Consider the following 19,976-nt stretch of genomic DNA (forward strand, 5'->3'; position numbering starts at 1 on the left):
TTCTTCACCAGAAAACGGATCAGTCTCATGGTCTCTCCAGGTGCAGTTACGTTGAACCCCAATAAATTGTCGAAATAATGATTTCTTTCTTTGCAGCCGTCCAATTCGGCTAAATAGTGAAGGGCAGATTTCCCATCGTCGAACATAAATTCGTGGATGTTCAACTGAATCGCCTCGAGCAGTTCTATCATTTTGTAGCTGTAATTCTTCAATGCGAATTTCAGAAAATAATTCGTATCTTTGACACTGGAAAATGTTCTCTTATCGTTCAGGGCCTCGGTTAAAAATCTGCGCTGGTAAGCATTCGTTCCGTCCCATTCGTGCGCATAGCGGCAAAATAGTTCGCGTCTCTCGTCTACGTTGTGTTTGTATTTTAATTCACTCAAACGGTTCCGTAATGATGTATTATCGTCGCCTTCTAATGCCATGTTGGAAAAAAATGTTCGATGGATTTAATAAAAAATCTATCACTAAACACGACTGTTTGACCCACTGCACCAACACACGAGACACAACGTTGTTGCACCTTTTTTCCACGATTATAAACTGTAACTACTTTTCGATATTCGTACAGTAGTTTTTATTTTGAATAAATCTAAGTGCACACATACCCTAACTTTTTTACAGTAGCAATGAAATTAGATTGGTCTTATAGACGAACGTGTCGATGTCATCGTTACACGTTAAATATACTTTCTGATACGAAGACCTAAAATAATATCTACTCGATCATTAGTTTGTAAATCCGAGTCTCTCTCTCTCTCAAGTGCTTGTTCAGTCTATCTATGCGCGTACCTAGTATTAGATAAAACTTTTATCGTTACAAACGTTAATATGTATGAGGCTGTGCTTACGAATTACTACTCAGGGAAAAATTGAAAGAAACGCATTATTTTTTTATGAAACCATTGTCAAATTAAAGTAAAAATACCACATTTTATGGAATTTTTATAGCTCTTTTCAAATCTGTAGTAAGATTTACGATATATGCAACCATTTTAAAAATAAATGTGTTTAAACAAAAAAAACGTGTTTTTTGAACATTTGTCTTCAAAATAATCGTATTTTTTACCACGATTACGCATTCGGATTGGGTTAAAACTCTGGATCTGGTGGAATACAGGAGTACACTAAAAGTTAGTGGCATTGGTTCATCCAGATCCAAGGTGGCAACCTCCAGATCCAGAGTTTTAACCTGATCCGAATGCGTAATTCGGTGAAAAATACGATTATTTTGAGAACAAATCTTTTCTATTTGTATTATTTTTTTTTGAGGCCCTGAAGTAATTAAAAAATCTGAAAAAATTCTTGAAGCCATTTTATAACAATCCAAACAACCTCGAATTTTTCAGATTTTTTAAGTGCTTCAGGCCTTCAAAAAAAATCATTGAAAATCTAAATTATTTCATTTACGGTGAAATGGTTCGATATATCAAACTGGAGGATTGCTTTCTCAATTCTGACACCAAAAATCAATTTCTTGAATTTTTTTAGAATTTTTCATTTAAGCCGATGAAGCCTAGAGCTGAAAACTGCTTTTTTCACGAAAATAATTTTTTTAGGGCGGTACGGAACCTCAACAAATCAGAAAAAAATTGTTGTCCTATTTTGTTCATTAAAATACATAATCTCAATTTTTTAGATTTTTTAATTGAAGGCGATAGTGACTAGATTCGAAAAACGCTATTTTGAACGAAAAAAGTTCCTGGAACCCAAAAAAGGTTCCGGTAAAAATGATTTAAAAATTTTTTTTAATTCCTTCTCAAATTTTATAAATTTTGACCGTTTCGTTTTTTTCGATTGAAGCCAACTAGCTCTTTCTAGAGCATAACAAAGATTAATGCAAAATTCTTAAGACTTTCATCAAACTTACATTAATTTTCAAATATTAATCGATTGCTCTAACAAGGACAGCTTTTCGGGTCTGCGTCACAGATCTTTACTAAACTTTTTTCAATACTGCAGCTCCCTGTGCTTAGTTTGATCCAATGGGCCTTAAGGCCCATTTCGTAGAGGATTTTCCACATTATAAAAGAATCTTTGTTATTTTCTATATCATTATAGAGGTACTTGAACGAAAAAGTGCAACGATCAAAAGTTTTTTAATTTTTCAAAGAATCTGCTAGAATTTTTTCAAAAGTTTTGGGACCATATACCACTCTCTTTAAGAAGTCCTAAAATCTATAAAAAAAGCGTCAAATTTAGGCCTCTTAAGGAGGCTGTAGCGAAATTGAGAAAATCTTTAAGTCGGAGTGAAATTTAAACCACTGATAGTTCATGAAATTACAAGATTTTTGGTGAAAAAAATTGGGGGTTTCCGAGCAAATTTGGGAAATAATGAAATTCAAAGTTTGGGATATTAAACATTGAATCAAATGGGAAGTGGCAGTTGCTAGTGTACAATGAGCTCAAATCTCTTTACAAGTTAATGAAATTAATAAATGTTATAAGAAATTTCATCAGCTTTCGAATGATATAATTATGAATGAGTGTTTCCGGGCAAATAAAAAAGATTTTGAGAGTCCAACACATTTATCCTATGTTCTGCCATGCTAACGCTGTACGCTGCGTATCGCATATAGCCTTGCGCATGTAGCGCTCCAACACAGAACCACCTTGCATCGCTACGGCCTCCTTAAATTAAGTGATAGATGGTCCCGAAAATTCTGAAAAAATTCAAGCAGATTCTTTGGAAAATTTTAAAACTTTTGATCGTCCCATTTTTTCGTTGAAGTATTTCTGTATCGATATAGAAAATAACAACGATTTTTTTATAATGTGGAAAATCCTCTACAAAATGGGCCCTAAGGCTCATTGGATCGAACTAAGCACAGGCAGCTACAGTATTGAGTCCAAATCTATGACCCGGACCTGAAAAGCTCTCCTTGTAAGTTGCGGGATACAATTATAAATTAACTTCACACATTTTTTGTGGAATCATTCAAGTTCAAAATACATAAAATTAGATTCATAGACAGAATATCCGTTTTTCGTTATTTAGCCGAATAGCGGATCCTGGCAGAGAAGTCATTATTTAAATTATTATGAAAAAATTGTTAACAGTTGAAAAGATTTCATTTTTTCTCACAAAATCAAAAGATATTTATTTAAAAGATTTTCCAAAATTACATTGCGACTTAGGTAAGAGTCTTTTATCACAATTGTCTCGGGTAGTCAAGATTATGTGCGGTCAAATCGTAGTTGTCAAGTTTAGTCCAGTATCTAAGTGATTTGTGACTAACCAGTCTCAAAAGGATGTGCCAATTTTAAGTGTTCATCGAGGCTGACCTTTGTACGAAATGATTCGGGACAAAGTTTACATTTGTAGTGTTTGCAATGCTTATGCATTGAATTTGTGTGACAATCAAGATGAGCTCTTTGTCCGAATGATTTGTGACAAATTTCACATTCAAAGGGTTTGATCCGATTATGTACTGAATTTACGTGATTTTTGAGTACATGCTTGTATCCAAATGATTTGTGACAAATTTCACATTTAAAGGGTTTGCTCTGATTATGTACTGTATTTACGTGATTATTGAGGTTACTTTTTAACCCAAATGATTTGTGGCAAATTTCACATTCAAAGGGTTTGATCCGATTATGTACTAAATTTACGTGAGTTTTCAGTACATACTTGTCTCGATATGATTCGTGACAAATTTTACATTTAAATGGTTTACTCCGATCATGAACTGAACTTGTATGTCTGTTGAGGTCACCCTTATACCCAAATGATTGATGACAAATTTCACATTCAAAGGGTTTGATCCGATTATGTACTCCATTTATGTGAGTTTTTAGGTCACATTTTCCTGCAAATGATTTATGACAAATATCACATTCGAAGGGTTTGATCCGATCATGTACTGTCATGTGAGTTTTGAGAGTACTCTTTCGTCCAAATGATCTGTGACAAATTTCACGCTCGAAGGGTTTGCTAAGGTTATGTGCTGTATTTACGGGATTATTGAGATTACTATTTGTTCCCAATGATTTGGGGCAATGTGTAATTACACATTCATAGGGTTGTTTCTCATTATGATCTGTTTCCTCATGACTCTTGAGGCTACTTTGCAGTTCAAATGATCGATGACAAATCTTACATTCAAAGGTTTCTTTCTGATTATGGGCTGTGTCTTCTTGACCCCCGAGGTCGTTTTCCTGTCCAAATGAATCAGAAAAAGTCTCACATTCAAAGGGTTGGCTTTGATAATGGTCTGAGTCCTTATGATTCTCAAGGTCAATTTGCAGTTCAAATGATCGATGACTAATCTCACGTTCAAAGTTTGTCCTTGGTTTATCTGTAGAGTCCTTGTGACGCTCGAGTTTACTTTCCAATTTAAATGATTCATTCAAAATCTCACATTCAAAGCGTTGGTTATGATTATGGTCTGTGTCCTTGTGACTCTCGAGGTCACTTTGCTGTCCAAATGAATCAGGAAAAATCTCACATTCGAAGGGTTGGCTTTGATTATATTCTGAGTTATTGTGATCCTTGAGGTCACTTTCGTGTCCAAACGCATCAGGACAAATCTCACTTTCACAGGGTTTGCTTTGATTATGAACAGTGTCCTTGCGACGTTCGAGGTCACTCTCTAGGTCCAATATATCATCTAAAATCTTAGATTCACAGGGTTGGCTTTGATTATGTTCTGAGTAATTGCGACCCTCGAGGTCACTCTCTAGGTCCAATATATCATCTAAAATCTTAGATCCACAGGGATCGCTTTGATTATGTACTGAATCGTTGTGGCGTTCGAGCACCGTTTTCAGTCTAAATGATTCATGACAAATCTCATATTTGAATGGCAAATGTATGCTGCCCCATATTATATCCATGTCTTTTAACCTGATGAATAATTAAGATTGATTCGAAAAAACTTTTCAAAAAATATAACAACATATGTAAAAAAGCAGTACCTCAATGTGTCTCTCAACTTTTCATCGAACACTTGATCGTGTGCAATCACTGATAGAAAATAAAATTAAAGTAGGCAATGACGATGTACACCTCGAATTTATAAATTTGTAAACATGACTTACTTACGCCAGACATCGAGCACATAACTAGCAATTACAGGCACTACTAATTTATTATAGCGAGGTGATCCCGAGCTTATGGTAGCTTCTTGGCTCTATTTTCCCGCTCTATTGTTAACTGGACATTGATACGCAGTTTTGTACTAGAGGGACTCGGATATTGTTAAAATCACACCAAAATCGTAATGAAGTCATTCAGTTAGGCGCATAAATGCATCACCCACGTCTCTATGAACCCATACCGATTAATGTACGTAATGGTACTACACATGTGGTATTACGAATGAGGTTTTCTTTGTCAATGGAGCATTAGATAGTAAAATATCTACAATAATTGAACAAAATATATGACTTTTATCAAGGTCATTTGTGCAGTAATGTAATTAATAAGCGATTCAATTTTTGGTGATAAAAACTAATTATTTTGGCGAATTTCTTTTAGTTTTCAAAAAGACTCACAAATAGATGATACGTCAAATAATTTGTAGCTCAGTCTTGAATGACTCCGGGTAAAAAATGACTGCAGAGCTTTGAAATGGAATTTTTCAAAATTTTTAGATGAAAAATCTAAAGGTCTAAGCACTGGAAGCTACATATTATGGAAAAAAAGTCGAATAATACCCGGAAAAAATAGTCTTTCCATTGTTAGATTCGTGAAATTGTAGTATGCTTTACAAACTTCATGAGCTGCTTTCCTGTGCTCGCGTAATTGCACTTTAGGTCCAAATTTTGAATCGCACGTCTTACATGTAAAATCATTGCGACCTTCTTGGACTGTCTTTTGGTATTTTATCAAATTGGTTCGTTCCCCAAATTTCTTCTCCCATTTGTCACATGGGTAATCTTTTTGACCTTCCTAAACCTTTTTGGTGTTTAATTAAATTGCTCTGAAACCCACATTTTTGATCGCAACTGTCACGTGCAAAATCATTCTGTCCTTCGAGGAGTCTCGTCAGGTGGGTTAGCAAATAAATTTTAGTCAAAAATTTTTTTTACACTTGTCCCATGCGAAATCTTTGCGATTTTCACGGACTGTCTTTTTGTGGGCGAGCAAATGTTTTTTTTTTGTTCAATTAATTTTACTGGGTAATGAAAAATGTACCTTTGGTTCGATTCAATGAAACGAATACAAATATAACCGAAATAATTAATATTTTAATATAATTTTTCACTTTGTGAAACATTTGTTTGTTTGAATCTAACCAAAGGTACCTCCTCCATTGCCGAGTAAAATTAATTAAATAAAACACAGAAAGCATGACTTTGATTAGTTATTTTTGTTCCCTCATTGCTGACTATTTGCCTATGCAGAAGCTCAACCTTGGGCAATACTTTTCGTTGGTGAATTATGTATGTTTAAATACAAAATTCAGCCACATCACGAACAAGCTATGCGATAACGTCTTTCAAAATTGAAAAAACCAACAGAGAGGGCTACTCTCATTTTTGGGCCTTTTTATACCCCTTGGTGTTCCATCTCCCCTCATTATGCCGCAGCTAATGAGATTCGAGAGGTCGGCGTGGACGTTGGAAATAGGTGACTATCTGCCCTACCTTTTTACAACTTTTCCTCGAGATTCTTACGAAACATACCTTTATTCGCGCTTCCCTGCGATCGTGGGACTTTTTCCGAAATTTGACCGACCCTCGCATAGTAGATATCTACATAGTGAGTAGCAAGAATTTTATGATGCACCCGCAGCCATCGATCGACAAAATGAGAACTTCTGCGCGTATCTGTGAGCACATACCTCGCTCAGTTCTTCCAGATTAATATAACTGCTTTAATAAATGTGACTTATTGAAAAATATGAAATGGTCAAAAGCTATATGGGAGGATCAGACAGATTCACAAAATACTTTGCCTGGAGTGAACTGAACACACACTACTTGCAGAGATTTTTCATATATCAAATTTCAAAAATCTATCGAGTATTTTCAGATATATTTAGACGAATCTCCAAGTCTGAAACTTAAAATGTAAAAAGAGATGAAACATATTTTTGTGAGAAAGATTTGGCCAATGCATTGGCAGTATTTTTTTATTTACATTATGTCATTAAACAAAAACCAACGAGTAAATAGTAGAAATATAAATAATATAATCAATTAATTGATAACTAAATTGCGGGATTAAATTATAAATTAATTTTAAACATTTTTTGTGAATCGTTCAAGGCGAGCAAGTTCGGAACACATAAAATTAAATTCATAGACGGAACATCCGTTTTTCGTTATTTAGCCGAAAGACGGATCCTGGTAGAGAAGTCATTATTCAAAAAACAGTTTTTACAATTATGAAAAAATTGTTATCAGTTGAAAAGATTTCGTTGTTTCTCACAAAATCAAAAGATATTTATTTAAAAGATTTTCCAAAATTACATTGCGTACTTAGGTAAGAGTCTTTTATCACAATTGTCTCGGGTAGTCAAGATTATGTGCGGTCAAATGTAGTTGTCAAGTTTAGTCCAGTATCTAACTGATTTGTAGCTAACCAGTCTCAAAGGGATGTGCCAATTTTATGTGTTTGTCGATGTGGTCCTTTGTGCCGAATGATTCGGGACAAAATTCACATTTGTTGGGTTTTTAATGATTATGTTTTCTATTGATGTGATCATTGAGGTTCCATTTTGATCCAAATGATTTATGACAAATTTCACATTCAAAGGGTTTTTCCTTACAATGTACTAAATTAACATGAGTTTTAAGATGATGTTTTTGTCCAAATGATTTATGACAAATTTCACATTCAAAGGGTTTGATCCGATTATGTACTAAATTTACGTGAGTTTTGAGGTTACACTCGTATCCAAATGATCTGTGACAAATTTCACATTCAAAGGGTTTGCTCTGATTATGGACTGCACTTATGTGTTTATTGAGAACATGTTTTCCTCCAAATGATTGATGACAAATTTCACATTCAAAGGGTTTGATCCGATTATGTACTAAATTTACGTGAGCTTTGAGTAACTTTTTGTATCCAAATGATTTGTGACAAATTTTACATTTAAATGGTTTACTCCGATCATGAACTGAACTTGTATGTCTGTTGAGGTCACCCTTATACCCAAATGATTGATGACAAATTTCACATTCAAAGGGTTTGCTCCGATCATGTACTGCACTCAAGTGTTTTTTGAGGGTACCCTTTCGTCCAAATGATTTGTGACAAATTTCACATTCAAAGGGTTGGCTATGATTATGGTCTGTGTCCTTGTGACTCTCGAGGTCACTTTGCTGTCCAAATGAATCAGGAAAAATCTCACATTCGAAGGGTTGGCTTTGATTATGGTATGTGTCCTTGTGACTCTCGAGGTCACTCTCTAGATCCAATATACCATCTAAAATCTTAGATTCACAGGGTTGGCTTTGATTATGTTCTGAGTAATTGTGACCCTCGAGGTCACTTTCTTGTTCAAACGAATCAGGAAAAATCTTACTTTCACAGGGTTTGCTTTGATTATGTTCTGTGTCCTTGTGACGTTCGAGGTCACTCTCTAGGTCCAATATATCATCTAAAATCTTAGATTCACAGGGTTGGCTTTGATTATGTTCTGAGTAATTGTGACCCTCGAGGTCACTTTGCCGTCTAGATGATTGATGACTAATCTCACATTCAAAGTTTGTTCTTTGATTATGTTCTGAGTAATTGCGACCCTCGAGGTCACTCTCTAGGTCCAATATATCATCTAAAATCTTAGATCCACAGGGATCGCTTTGATTATGTACTGAATCGTTGTGGCGTTCTAGCACCGTTTTCAGTCTAAATGATTCATGACAAATCTCATATCTGAATGGCAAATGTATGCGGCCCGACTTTACATCCATGTCTTTTAACCTGATGAATAATTGAGATTGATTCGAAAAAACTTTTCAAAAAATATAACAACATATGTAAAAAAGCAGTACCTCAATGTTTTCTCTCAACTTTCCATCGAACACATGATCATGTGCAGTCACTGATAGAAAATAAAATTAAAGTAGGCAATAATGATGTACACCTCGAATTTATAAATTTGTAAACATGACTTGCTCACGTGAGAAATCGACCACATAACTAGCAATTACAGGCACTACTAAATTGTTATAGTGAGGTGATCCCGAGCTTATGGTAGCTTCTTGGCTCTATTTTCCCGCTCTATTGTTAACTGGACATTGATACACAGTTTTGTACTGGTATTCATAGAGGGACTCGAATAATGTTAAAATCACACCGAAATCGTAATGAAGTCATCCGGTAAGGAGCACAAATGCATTATCCATATCTCTATGAACCCACACAGATGCTGTACCTAATGGTATTACACCTGTGGTATTACGAATGAGGTATTTTCTGTCAATGGAGCATTAGGTAGTAAAATATCTATAATAATTTAACAAAAGATATGACTTTTATCAAGGTCATTTGTGCAATAACGTAATGAATAAGCGATTCAATTTTTGGCGATAAAAACTAAGTTTTTTTTGACGAATTGTTTATAGTTTTGAAAAAAACTTATAAATAAATGATACATTAAAAAAGTCCTAGCTCAGTCTGGAATGACTCCAGGCAAAAAATTATTACAGAGCTTTGAAATGGAATTTTTTAAATTTTTAAATGAAAAATCTAAAGGTCTAACCACTGGAAGCTATATATTATGGAAAAAAGTCGAATAATACCTGGAAAGAATAGTCTTGCCATCGTTAGATTCGCGAAATACTTTGCCTCGATTGAGCTCAATGTACACTACTTTTAGAGATTTTTCCTATCGACAATCGCAAACGTTCATTCATCTTCTGCTTTTACGGAGATTAGATTTAGAGGATGTTGGATGATATTAAGGAATAGTTATTGGTTTGAGGCCAGAATCTACGATGTATATTGGAAAAGAAACATGAGTGAAATTTTAAGAAATCAATTCATGTATCGATAATTCAAAGAACGAAATGAAAACAAAGAATTATTATTTGAGTTTATGTACGTCTGTCGCAACTTAACCCATTAAATCCTGGACGGACACATTTTTGATACTTTTTTGAATCGTAGTTCTTTTTCTAGAAATAGGGTCCGGAGAACTTGCGAGTAAACTAATTGTACGCGAAATTTAATGAACTCTCTGAATCCGGTGTCAGATTATCAATATAACTAACAGATCAAAAGTTATGAATGGTTTTATTAAAAAAACGTGATTTCGAAAAAAAATTTTTATTCTTTTCGAATTTTCACATAAAAATCCATAAATTTTGGCGTCTTCGGTACAAATAAAGCGTCCACGCGTCTTTCTCTTAAAGTATGACGGTTCCAATTAGTGAAATATGATTTTAAGTACAAAAAATGGCGACTGGAAAACGAAAATATATAAGGAAATTTTTGGAATTTTTAACTCAAAAAAATGATGGATTCTTAATATTCATCAACGAACTCATTCATCAGTAAAATTTTACTTATTACAAGACTTTGTAAGTTTTCTAGACCCCATTTTCAGCAAAAGTACCTTGGTTAAAAAAAGTGTCAAAAATAAGTCCGTCCCGGACTAAATGGGTTACAATTATAATCAATTTGAAAAATTTAATTGTTCATCAAAAAATTGAAGGATGTCAATGTGAAAGATAATTCTTAATTATATAGCGTGATAGCATGTGAACGTAAAAATATTCATCGCGTCTTAATGTCATCGAAGAAATCTTATTTTATTTTGCTTTGCTTTAATTGTGTACTGCATTAATGAGTATTTTGAGGACATTATTTCTGACGAATCTCACATTAGAAGCGTTTCAGTCCATTTATCGTTGAGGTCCAGGTAAAACATAACAATTACTGACCAATTTTTATCTTATAGTTTTAAAAGTCCAAAAAATTCCTCGTAGAACTCGTAAATAAGTTAAAATTTTTTAATTTTTTCAAATATTCCTAGGATAATGTGCAAACATATAAATCGTTATCTTGTTTGTAAGCAATGTGATTTTGATGTCGTTACTAATAATTTTAAAGTATAAACAAATCAGTCTGAATATTGTCTTTCCTGACGAAACAATTAATAATACGAAAAGATACATTTTATTTATTCTATTTCCGTAGCTCTAAATAGAAGGATCCATCGTTTAATTTAATCAACAAAATGGATAAAAGTGAGGAGAAATTTAAGGAAGATGTCTCAAAAAATAATTCAAGTGAATGCGACTTTGTTGTCTCAGACGACAAAAAGCATGTGAGTGATATTTTACAGGAGGCATTTATATTAGAATCGAGTATGATAACACATCGAAACACAATTCATAGTACAGAAAAAAACTATTTATGCGGCCAATGTGAGAAGAAATTCGAGTTCCAAAATCATTTGAGTAGATATCAAATATCAGTACACAAAGGCTGCGAGAGAAAATTTGTGAAAAAATCTAATTTGTTTACGTATCCAAAATTAGTTCACAAAGATCGCAAAGATTTCACATGCAACAAATGCGAGAGGAAATTTGAAAATAAATCAACTTTACTAAAACACAAAAAAATATTCCACGAAGTTTTCAAAGATTACTTATGTGAAATGTGCGCCAAAAGATTCGGAAATAAACATAGTTTGCTCTTGCACCTGAAAAGAGTACACAAAGGTCGCAACGATTTCACCTCGAAAATCGACAGAGATTACTTATGTGACAAGTGCGAGAAGAAATTTGAAAATAAATCGAATTTGCTTTTACACCAAAGGACAGTCCATGAAGGTTATAGAGATTTCAAATGTGACGATTGCGAGAAAAATTTTGGAGAAAAATCGAAATTGATTAGACACCAAAAGATAATACATGAAGGTCGCAAAGATTACGCGTGTGACAAGTGCGAGAAGAAATTCGGTCAAAAATCGGTTTTGCTCATACACCAAAGGACAGTCCACGAAGGTCATAAAGATTTCGCATGCGACAAGTGTGAACAGAAATTCACACAAAAACACAATTTACTTGTCCACCTAAGAACATTTCATGATGGTCGGAAAGACTACGCATGCGAGAAGTGCGAGAAAAAATTTGGACAGAAACCAAGTTTGCTAATCTACCTGAGAACAATTCATGGTGGTCGAAAAGACTACGCATGCGAGAAGTGTGAGAAGAAATTCGGATTTAAACATAATTGGCTCCGACACCAAAAGACGATACACGAATGTCTAAAAGACTACACATGCGAGAAGTGCGAGAAAAAATTGGAACAAAAAGTGCAATTGCTCCAACACCAGAAAACAGTTCATGAAGTTCGTAGAGGTCAAGAATGCCTCAATTTCGAGAAGAAAAGATGATTAAAAATTTTAAATATGTAGAGATACTTAATCGTATTTTGATTAAATATCATTTTTTTGCCAAAATGATTGTGTCTTGCTTGAACCTCGTCCTATCAATACACCTTTGTTAGCTGTTGTGGTGATGCTTTATTTATAACCAGAGAAATGTTTATTTTTCCTTACAGTGCATTTTTTAGCTATTTGATTAAGGCATTTATTAACGCAGCTATCAGCCCTGGATTTGTGATAAACCTCATCTTATAACACCTGACCCTGAATCAATCAAACTTGCAGTAATGAAAAATTTTGATAAATATGCTGATAGTCTGATCAGTTCTGATAAGAGAGACGTAGAAACCAATTAACAAGTTAATTTAGACCCAATAATCTTTTCCACATTTCTTCAAAATTAGTAAAATTTCTCATGATTGTTTTACCTTTTCTTAGTACTTTTCTATCTATCCAAAATTTCAAATTGACAAAATGAAACTAAAATTTTATCGTATAGCTACGTCAAGTATTAAACTAGTACACAGTTAATCAATCAATGGGAGTTCCAAGTTGAAACGTTAAGTAGCATAATGTTGAACGACGACGTTACGCCCTATAAACTTCGCCAAATAAATTAATTACGAGTAAGGTTATTCCATTTCGAAAAATGAATAATTGGCACGTGTAATTTATATCACTTGAGCATAATTTTTAAAATACACATTTCAAATATTTCGATAAGGCCACATTTCGAATTGGTAGTAGCTGATCTATTCATGACTGATTCATGTCGACCGAATCTGCCGTATACTGTTTACGACGAGATACTTTGTTTGAGTAAGCAGATGATCCTCGTGACTGATTTTGTGATAGATTGATCAAATTTGAAATGTTTATTCATAAACAGGGATATTAAAATAATACAATCCATTTGCCAGCTGCGGACCTCAAAATTATGGAATTGATTTTGAACTAGCACTAAATATTATTATTACATCATAAAAAACTGTTCGCGTAAATTCAGTAGGTCACTTAATCAGTACCAATAGTATATCGTTATACGACAAATGTAAATATTTTCTGCGATCTCATACTCCGTAAAATTTGTGTACTCGATCGAAGAAGCTTATTTCGTCGCACTCTCGACGATTTGTTTAAACTTTTTTTTCTACTTTTATTATCAATCTCATGGAACGCATACAATCGCTATGTGACAATGTCTCTCGAGCTCCTCGTATGATACGTCGGCGCCGGTCACGAGATTCTAATTTATTATCTTTCGTTCCCGGTACATCGACGCCCGACTGGTTCCGAGAAGAACGAGGTCATCGTCACGAGCCTTTTTTTTTTTTTTTTTTTTTATTATTATGTGTCGGCGCGCGNTTTTTTTTTTTGTTTCATTATTATGTGTCGGCGCGCGAGAGCATTATAATATACGCATGAGATAATATCGCACGATGCCAGCGCTTATTAGGCAGCTACGTATTATATATTTTGTACAACAACACGTGTGTGTGTGTATGTAGGTATTAATAAGCTTTACGATTATCATTACGATCGGCAGCGAGCGAAAAATCCTTTTTCTCTCTCTCTCTCGAATCTCGCCCCTCAATTCGTATATATACCGAATGTATTAGCGGGCGCTTTCGCGCGCGCCTACCGGGAGGGATGTATTTTTAGAAATATTACATCCAAATGTTAACAATGCCTATACGTATGTACATGCGCCACGCGTTGAGATTTTTCGAGTCGACGCACGCAGACACATATACGTATACGCACTCATCGTTAATTCTTTTCTTTTAGCCGCGCACACACAAGAGCTCAAAAGCCTTCCCTATAATACATAGCAGCAGCAGCATACGTATAGAAAAGAAAGAAGATGAAAAGCAAAGGCAAGGGAAAAAAATTGGAGCTCTCCCTGTAAAGTAAAGCTGCTGCTGTTGCTGCTGCGGCGGCGTTAAAACTCCGGAGAGCTGCTGCTGCTGCTGCCGTTGTTTGGCATGTGTATGTAGATCGCGACGCCTGGAAATAGTCTATCATCGCTTGCGGAGCTCTGGCTCGCGCGTTTTATATTTATAAAAGCCACGCCGAGGCGTGAGTGTATGTGTCTGTGTGTGTGTGTGTGTGTATGTGTACGTCGCGTTTACACATTGTGTATACTGTATGGCATATGCCTTCGAGTGCGGCGTCGGCGGCCTCTGACCCCCTGCCCCCTTGGATATTTACTCGCGCTGCACGTCTTTCTTTTCTCTCTTATATATACGTCTCTCTCTCTCTCTCTCTCTGAAACGAGCTGAAAAATTATCATCGTAGCGAATTTTATTTTGACTATACGCGCGAGTTATGGTTGTTGTAAATTTTCGATCGATGCGAAGCTCCATACTTGCGGTGTACCGTATATCCCATTATATCATTATGTATACAGAGATGCGCGTAGTGACGCAACGAAAGCGGCACGTGTATATATATACGTATTAAAGAATGGACGTGACAATCGTTTTTAATAAAATATAAATATTTCACGCTCGTATATATTCACGCTACGCGCGTCGAGAGATGCAGCTTGTGCGAAGTTATATATATATGGTTCGTTCTTTCAGAAATCGGCTTTATTGTTGTACGTGGGTCCACGTGTCTGCGCTACTTTGAGCTTGACGCGAATGAATTCAAAACTTGTACTCTCTGTATTGGAATAATTTTTTTTCTGTCCCTCGTAGAGTCGAAAAGCTCGACGAATTTTGAGCTGTTAGTATAGTAATTTTAATCATAACACTCGACTCGATTTGTGAACAACAATTGTTTTAGGTATTTCATTCAATGTTTACTTCGATTAAAAAATTGCAAACGAGGTAAACTAGCTGACGCCATCAAATTGCAAAAAAAGTTATAATATATTACGAATTCTTCAATGATTGAGCTATATTTTCCAGAGAACGAACCATATACATCCGATGCGATCGTTCATTCGCGCCGATCGGAGCTGCCAATTTTTAATCGACGCACGCGGGCGCCTCTTACGTCCATCTCGTAACGATAATTATTATTATTAAATTACAGCGCGTTATATGTGCCATGGCGCGCGCGATTTCGTAATGTTTCGGCGCGTTTAAATGGACCGTTTCGAGCCGTCCCGCGTGACAGTGGTGTGCGTGTTCGTGAAATTTCGAGCGTACTCGATGATTCTTCTTTTTTTTTTCTCGTTTTTTTTTTTTTTTTTTTTAATTCGCACACGTATAATGCGTGTCTCTGTGCAATCACGTGGAATCGATGCGCGGCGGAGAGAAACAAAAATCTCGTCACCTACGCGCGCGCCTCGAGACACGACGATTCCGTTCCTTTTTTTTTTCCTCTCTTTCTTTCTCTTCATTTGCGCAACGAGTTGATTGAAAAAAGAGAGAGAGAGAGAGAGAGAGAGAAAGAAAAAAATACACTCGGATTCGCTCGACCTTCTCTTTTTTTTCGCGAGCGCGCTTCGATTGCGATTTCTCGAGCAGCCAGCATCGCAGACTGAAAAAGTATAATGTAAAAAGGAGCGAAAGACGTCGCGGAGATAAGGCGCGTCTCTGCGCCTGGATGGGCGCCGGATGCAACGACAATACACTGTGCAGATATCCCGAGAGAGATCGCGAAGAAAAGGCATCGATACTCTCTCTCTCTATGTCTTTCTCTATGTCTATATCTCGAGTCGCGGAAAGAGCGAGTCTCTCTCTCGAGAGAGAGAGTATAATGGGTCCGAGGACTGCACATTTGGAATGTGTATATACACGACTGTATACAAGCGAGAGAGGCCAATAATCGATATAATCGGGCGCAATCGGTCGAGAGCGCGCAACGCGCGAGAGACATTGCATCCGAATATATAATTAGATATATATAGGCACAATCGGCAGAAGATCGTTTTATAAGGAATCGATGCGCGGTGCATAGGATAATCGGCGCGACGTTAATTCACTCGACTGCAGTGAGCGAGAGAGAGAGAGAAATTTCGTCATCGCGTCGATCACTCGAGATCGTCGCGCCGGTGCACATTATTGAGCATACTTTCACCTCTCTCTCTGCAATACGTAATATAATCGTCAAGTGCACACACACCAGCTTTTTATTCGTCACGTTTATTGTAGTAGTATCTGCTGCTGCAGCCATACCAAACAGCTCCAATATACTTATGTATTATAAAGTGATCGGTACATATATTTTTATATATTATACGTGTGAGATTGTGCGATACGCGGACGATTACATTTATATATATATTTCGACATGTTATTTTATTACTTATTGATGTAAAAACGCAAGAAAAAAAGGTGTTGTACAATACGCTCGCTCTCGCGACCTTCGCGCGTCAGTCTTCCCGCGCGAGAGACAAGTCTCGCGCGCTTACACTTATATCTTACCTTATATTACTTTATAAAACTTCGGTACTATATACCGCCCGTTATAAAATGAAATAGGCTCTTTCTCTCTTTACCTCGAGAAAGGTGCCACATGAAGAAGAAGAAGAGGAGGAGGAAGAAGAAGGAAAAAAAATGATGCATCGCTCAGTTATGCGCGCGCTGAACGTCGATCGAAGCCAGGCGCAGGCACCGGCACGCTGTTTAATACATGTATAAAATGATATCGCGATGATGCGCGCGTGTGTGTGAGTAATGTAACGGGGCCCCGATCTTGCGCGAGCTTCGAGAGAGAGAGAGACGAATATTTTACATTTTATATATTACATTATGTAGCGTAGAGAGATGATCGGTATTTTCACGCATCGATAATAATAATGTAATAAACGGTGGAAAATTTCCATCCCGCGCGTCTTCGTATTATAATACTATATTCCTTCATTTTCACTTATCGATCGGGGGGCCTGTATACGGGTTGAATCACGCGTGTGTCCGAACGCACGGGCACAATGACGCAAATGTACGCAATTGACGTATTATATATTATATATACGGTGTGCAGAAGCAAAAGCTGAACTGCACTCGAGCACGTATACACATACAGACAGACACAGGCACAGCAGCGATATCGAGACGAGAGAGAAAAGAAAAGAGGCAGAAGTCGTAATATTATAATGATACACCGCGAGGTCAGGAGGAAAAAGACGAAGTAGAAGAAGAAGAAGTATAGGAGTCGATCTCGGTAGCTATATATACGTTGAAGCTGCAAGTGCATCTCGGTATATGTATACGATTCTTAACATAACAACAAGTGCAGCTGCAGCTGCTGCTGCTCGCTTTGTTTTCCTCGATATAATATAGAGCTGTACAGTACATCGACGGAACATAATCTATCATATATCGAAGTGGTAGGTAGTAGTATAATATCGGAAAGAGGAAAAGGACGACTATACAGTCCTGTGGTGTATATACATAGGATCTCTATTTTCACTTTCCTCGGCGGTCTATATACAGCAAATGCCATTATATATATAGCACAGTATCGCGATAATAATGATAGCGTATAACGACGCGAGGTTTTGATAATCGATATATCACACTTACGTTATAACTTTCAAGTGTGTACATGGTATATTTCGATCGACACTCGACGCACTGGATCCTCGAATTTTTATACGCGATAGTAATAATTAAAAAAAAAAGGGAAGTAAAAGAGATTACACGGCTCATTTTCCAAGAATCAATCATTTTTACATTATACACAAGTGTATTAACGATCGTTATTTATGTGTGCACACGCACCTGCACACGCGCATGGGCAGTTAATCGACGATCGTAATTTTTTTTTTATAATATGCACATTATTATATTTTCGTGCGGCTCGATGTTACAGGATATATAGTAGACGCGGGTATATAAATGCGGATAAGATAAGCTTCTGCTGCTGCTGCTGCCACATCCGAATAAGATCACCGAGGCGGTATACATACACAGGGGAACCAACAAATACACACACACACATGTATAAGTACACAGCGGACGTACGTCAAAAAAAAAAAATTACGCAACCGATCTCTTGGTCGCGCGTCGAGGGACAACGCTATAGCGGTTCGTTTGTAGCATTATATTGGTTAAAGCACACGCGTTTTTGAACGATATGTATGTATAAGTCGGGGAAGAGAGAATAAAAAAAAAACAAAAACACACACACACGCGGATACACGGACACAGAGGAAGAAGCTGTCGGCAACGCGGGGGCCAGTTGCGTTGTATTATAATGTGCGTGTGTATGGAGAGTGAGAGAAAGAGAGAGAGAGATCGCGGAGAAAAGCCTTCAAGATCACAGAGCGATGCGCTCCAATTAGCACGTACGTATACACACGGACACGCACACGAAAGCTCCACTGTGTGTATGTGTATATCGAGTGCGCAGCAGCAGCAGCAGCAGCCGATTCCGACTTCCGCGCGAGCGTCGTATTACATATACGTGTTTATTCGTTATGCAAAAATCAAGGGTAAGCATCGAAATAATCCAAAAAAAAAAAAAATCAACAAGCATTATATTGTGCGTCGCTCACCCTACGGTGCAACTGTATTTTCAGAAAGAGAGAATAGTCTTCGAGATATCTCTCTCTCTCTCTCTCCGCTGATGATTATTGTATGCGCGCACAGAGACCAGCGAGTCGCGGGGAGCAGTGGCAGCAACAAGTATATAGATATATAGACGCGCGACGCGATAATACACAAATAAAACAGCGAATGGAGAGCGGAGTTTCGAGAAACGCGTGTACTACGAGACTGCACACAGCCGCACTGCAACCAATAACTACGCTAAAGCTGCTGCGCTGGGTAGGCCCGCATGTGTAGAATATCGTATATGCGAGGCTATAACCATCGCAGCGCAAGAAAGCCGAGATAGAGAGAGAGAGAGAGCTTGGATAGATCCTAATAATAGTCCGACTCCGATGTGTGTTGCTCCCCGAGCGGCAGTAGCAGAGTTGCGGATTTGGATATATATATCTATCTACTGTGTATGCAAGCGTATGTGAATTTCGAGGCGCAAGTTTGTAATGTACGCTTGATTATACCGAGCCATATAAGAGGAGGGCCTGTGTGTACGAGTGTGTAAGGGAGCTCTGGAATCGATCAAATGATACATCACAGAAGCAGAGGCAACGCGGAGATCGATTCGATTTATATATAATTATAGCTTCTTCTTCTTTACTTCAATTTTATTTTTTACTTTTTTCTTCTTATATCTTCGAAGTGAAAACGTCGCGTTTAGCTTCGCAACGTAACGGTAATATATGCGTCGAGATATGCCGGCTATTTTATTTTTTTTTTTTTATTTATTTATGCGCGCACGCATATTGCGTTACGTATATTACGCGAAAATCGACTCTCGAGCTCTCGCCTCGCGCGCGCGCACGATCTCGACCTTTAAATGTACGTATGAATTTTTTATTAATTTTTTTTTCTCCCCCTCCTCTTAGTTTTACGCAAACGCGGTATGTGGATTTTGTTACTTCAAAACTATCCTGTGTTTTTTTGCGCAATTGTTCACGCGCGCGGGGGCCACCAAATGTTAATAAAAGCCCAAAAATATACCGCGAATCCCGCGAGTCTCTCCGTGCGTTAATGTCGCAATTATACGTATATATTATAATAAGAGACACATAGGCTAGGCGTGATATACTGCATGTGTGTGTATGTAACTCGACGATTACAATATTATCATTACAATTTCGAGTGCGCCGCGACACGGCGCGACAAGTGTATGTCTGTGTATGTGTGCATATTA

General features: G+C 36.8%; 2 protein-coding genes across 2 annotated transcripts in view; both read right to left on the reverse strand.

Annotated features, from left to right (window-relative positions):
• LOC106659601 (phospholipid scramblase 1-like) overlaps positions 1 to 18,991 on the reverse strand; it is a 53,483-nt gene extending 34,492 nt beyond the window's left edge. The window contains exon 1 of the mRNA XM_014382211.2: positions 18,754 to 18,991. The gene's annotated coding sequence lies outside the window, so the exon portion shown is untranslated. The remainder of the gene's footprint in view (positions 1 to 18,753) is intronic.
• Positions 3,801 to 8,874, reverse strand: LOC111694595 (zinc finger protein 60-like). The gene is made up of 4 exons (XM_023463324.1): positions 8,193 to 8,874; positions 4,924 to 4,972; positions 3,964 to 4,852; positions 3,801 to 3,815 (listed from the first exon to the last, which is right to left on the reverse strand). The coding sequence occupies exons 1-4, from the start codon at positions 8,872 to 8,874 to the stop codon at positions 3,801 to 3,803; spliced, it is 1,635 nt and encodes a 544-aa protein (XP_023319092.1).
• Positions 18,992 to 19,976: the final 985 nt, after the last annotated feature.

The sequence above is a fragment of the Trichogramma pretiosum genome, unplaced genomic scaffold (genome assembly GCF_000599845.2).
Source record: "Trichogramma pretiosum strain Unisexual culture from Peru unplaced genomic scaffold, Tpre_2.0 scaffold39, whole genome shotgun sequence".
Classification (NCBI taxonomy): domain Eukaryota; kingdom Metazoa; phylum Arthropoda; class Insecta; order Hymenoptera; family Trichogrammatidae; genus Trichogramma; species Trichogramma pretiosum.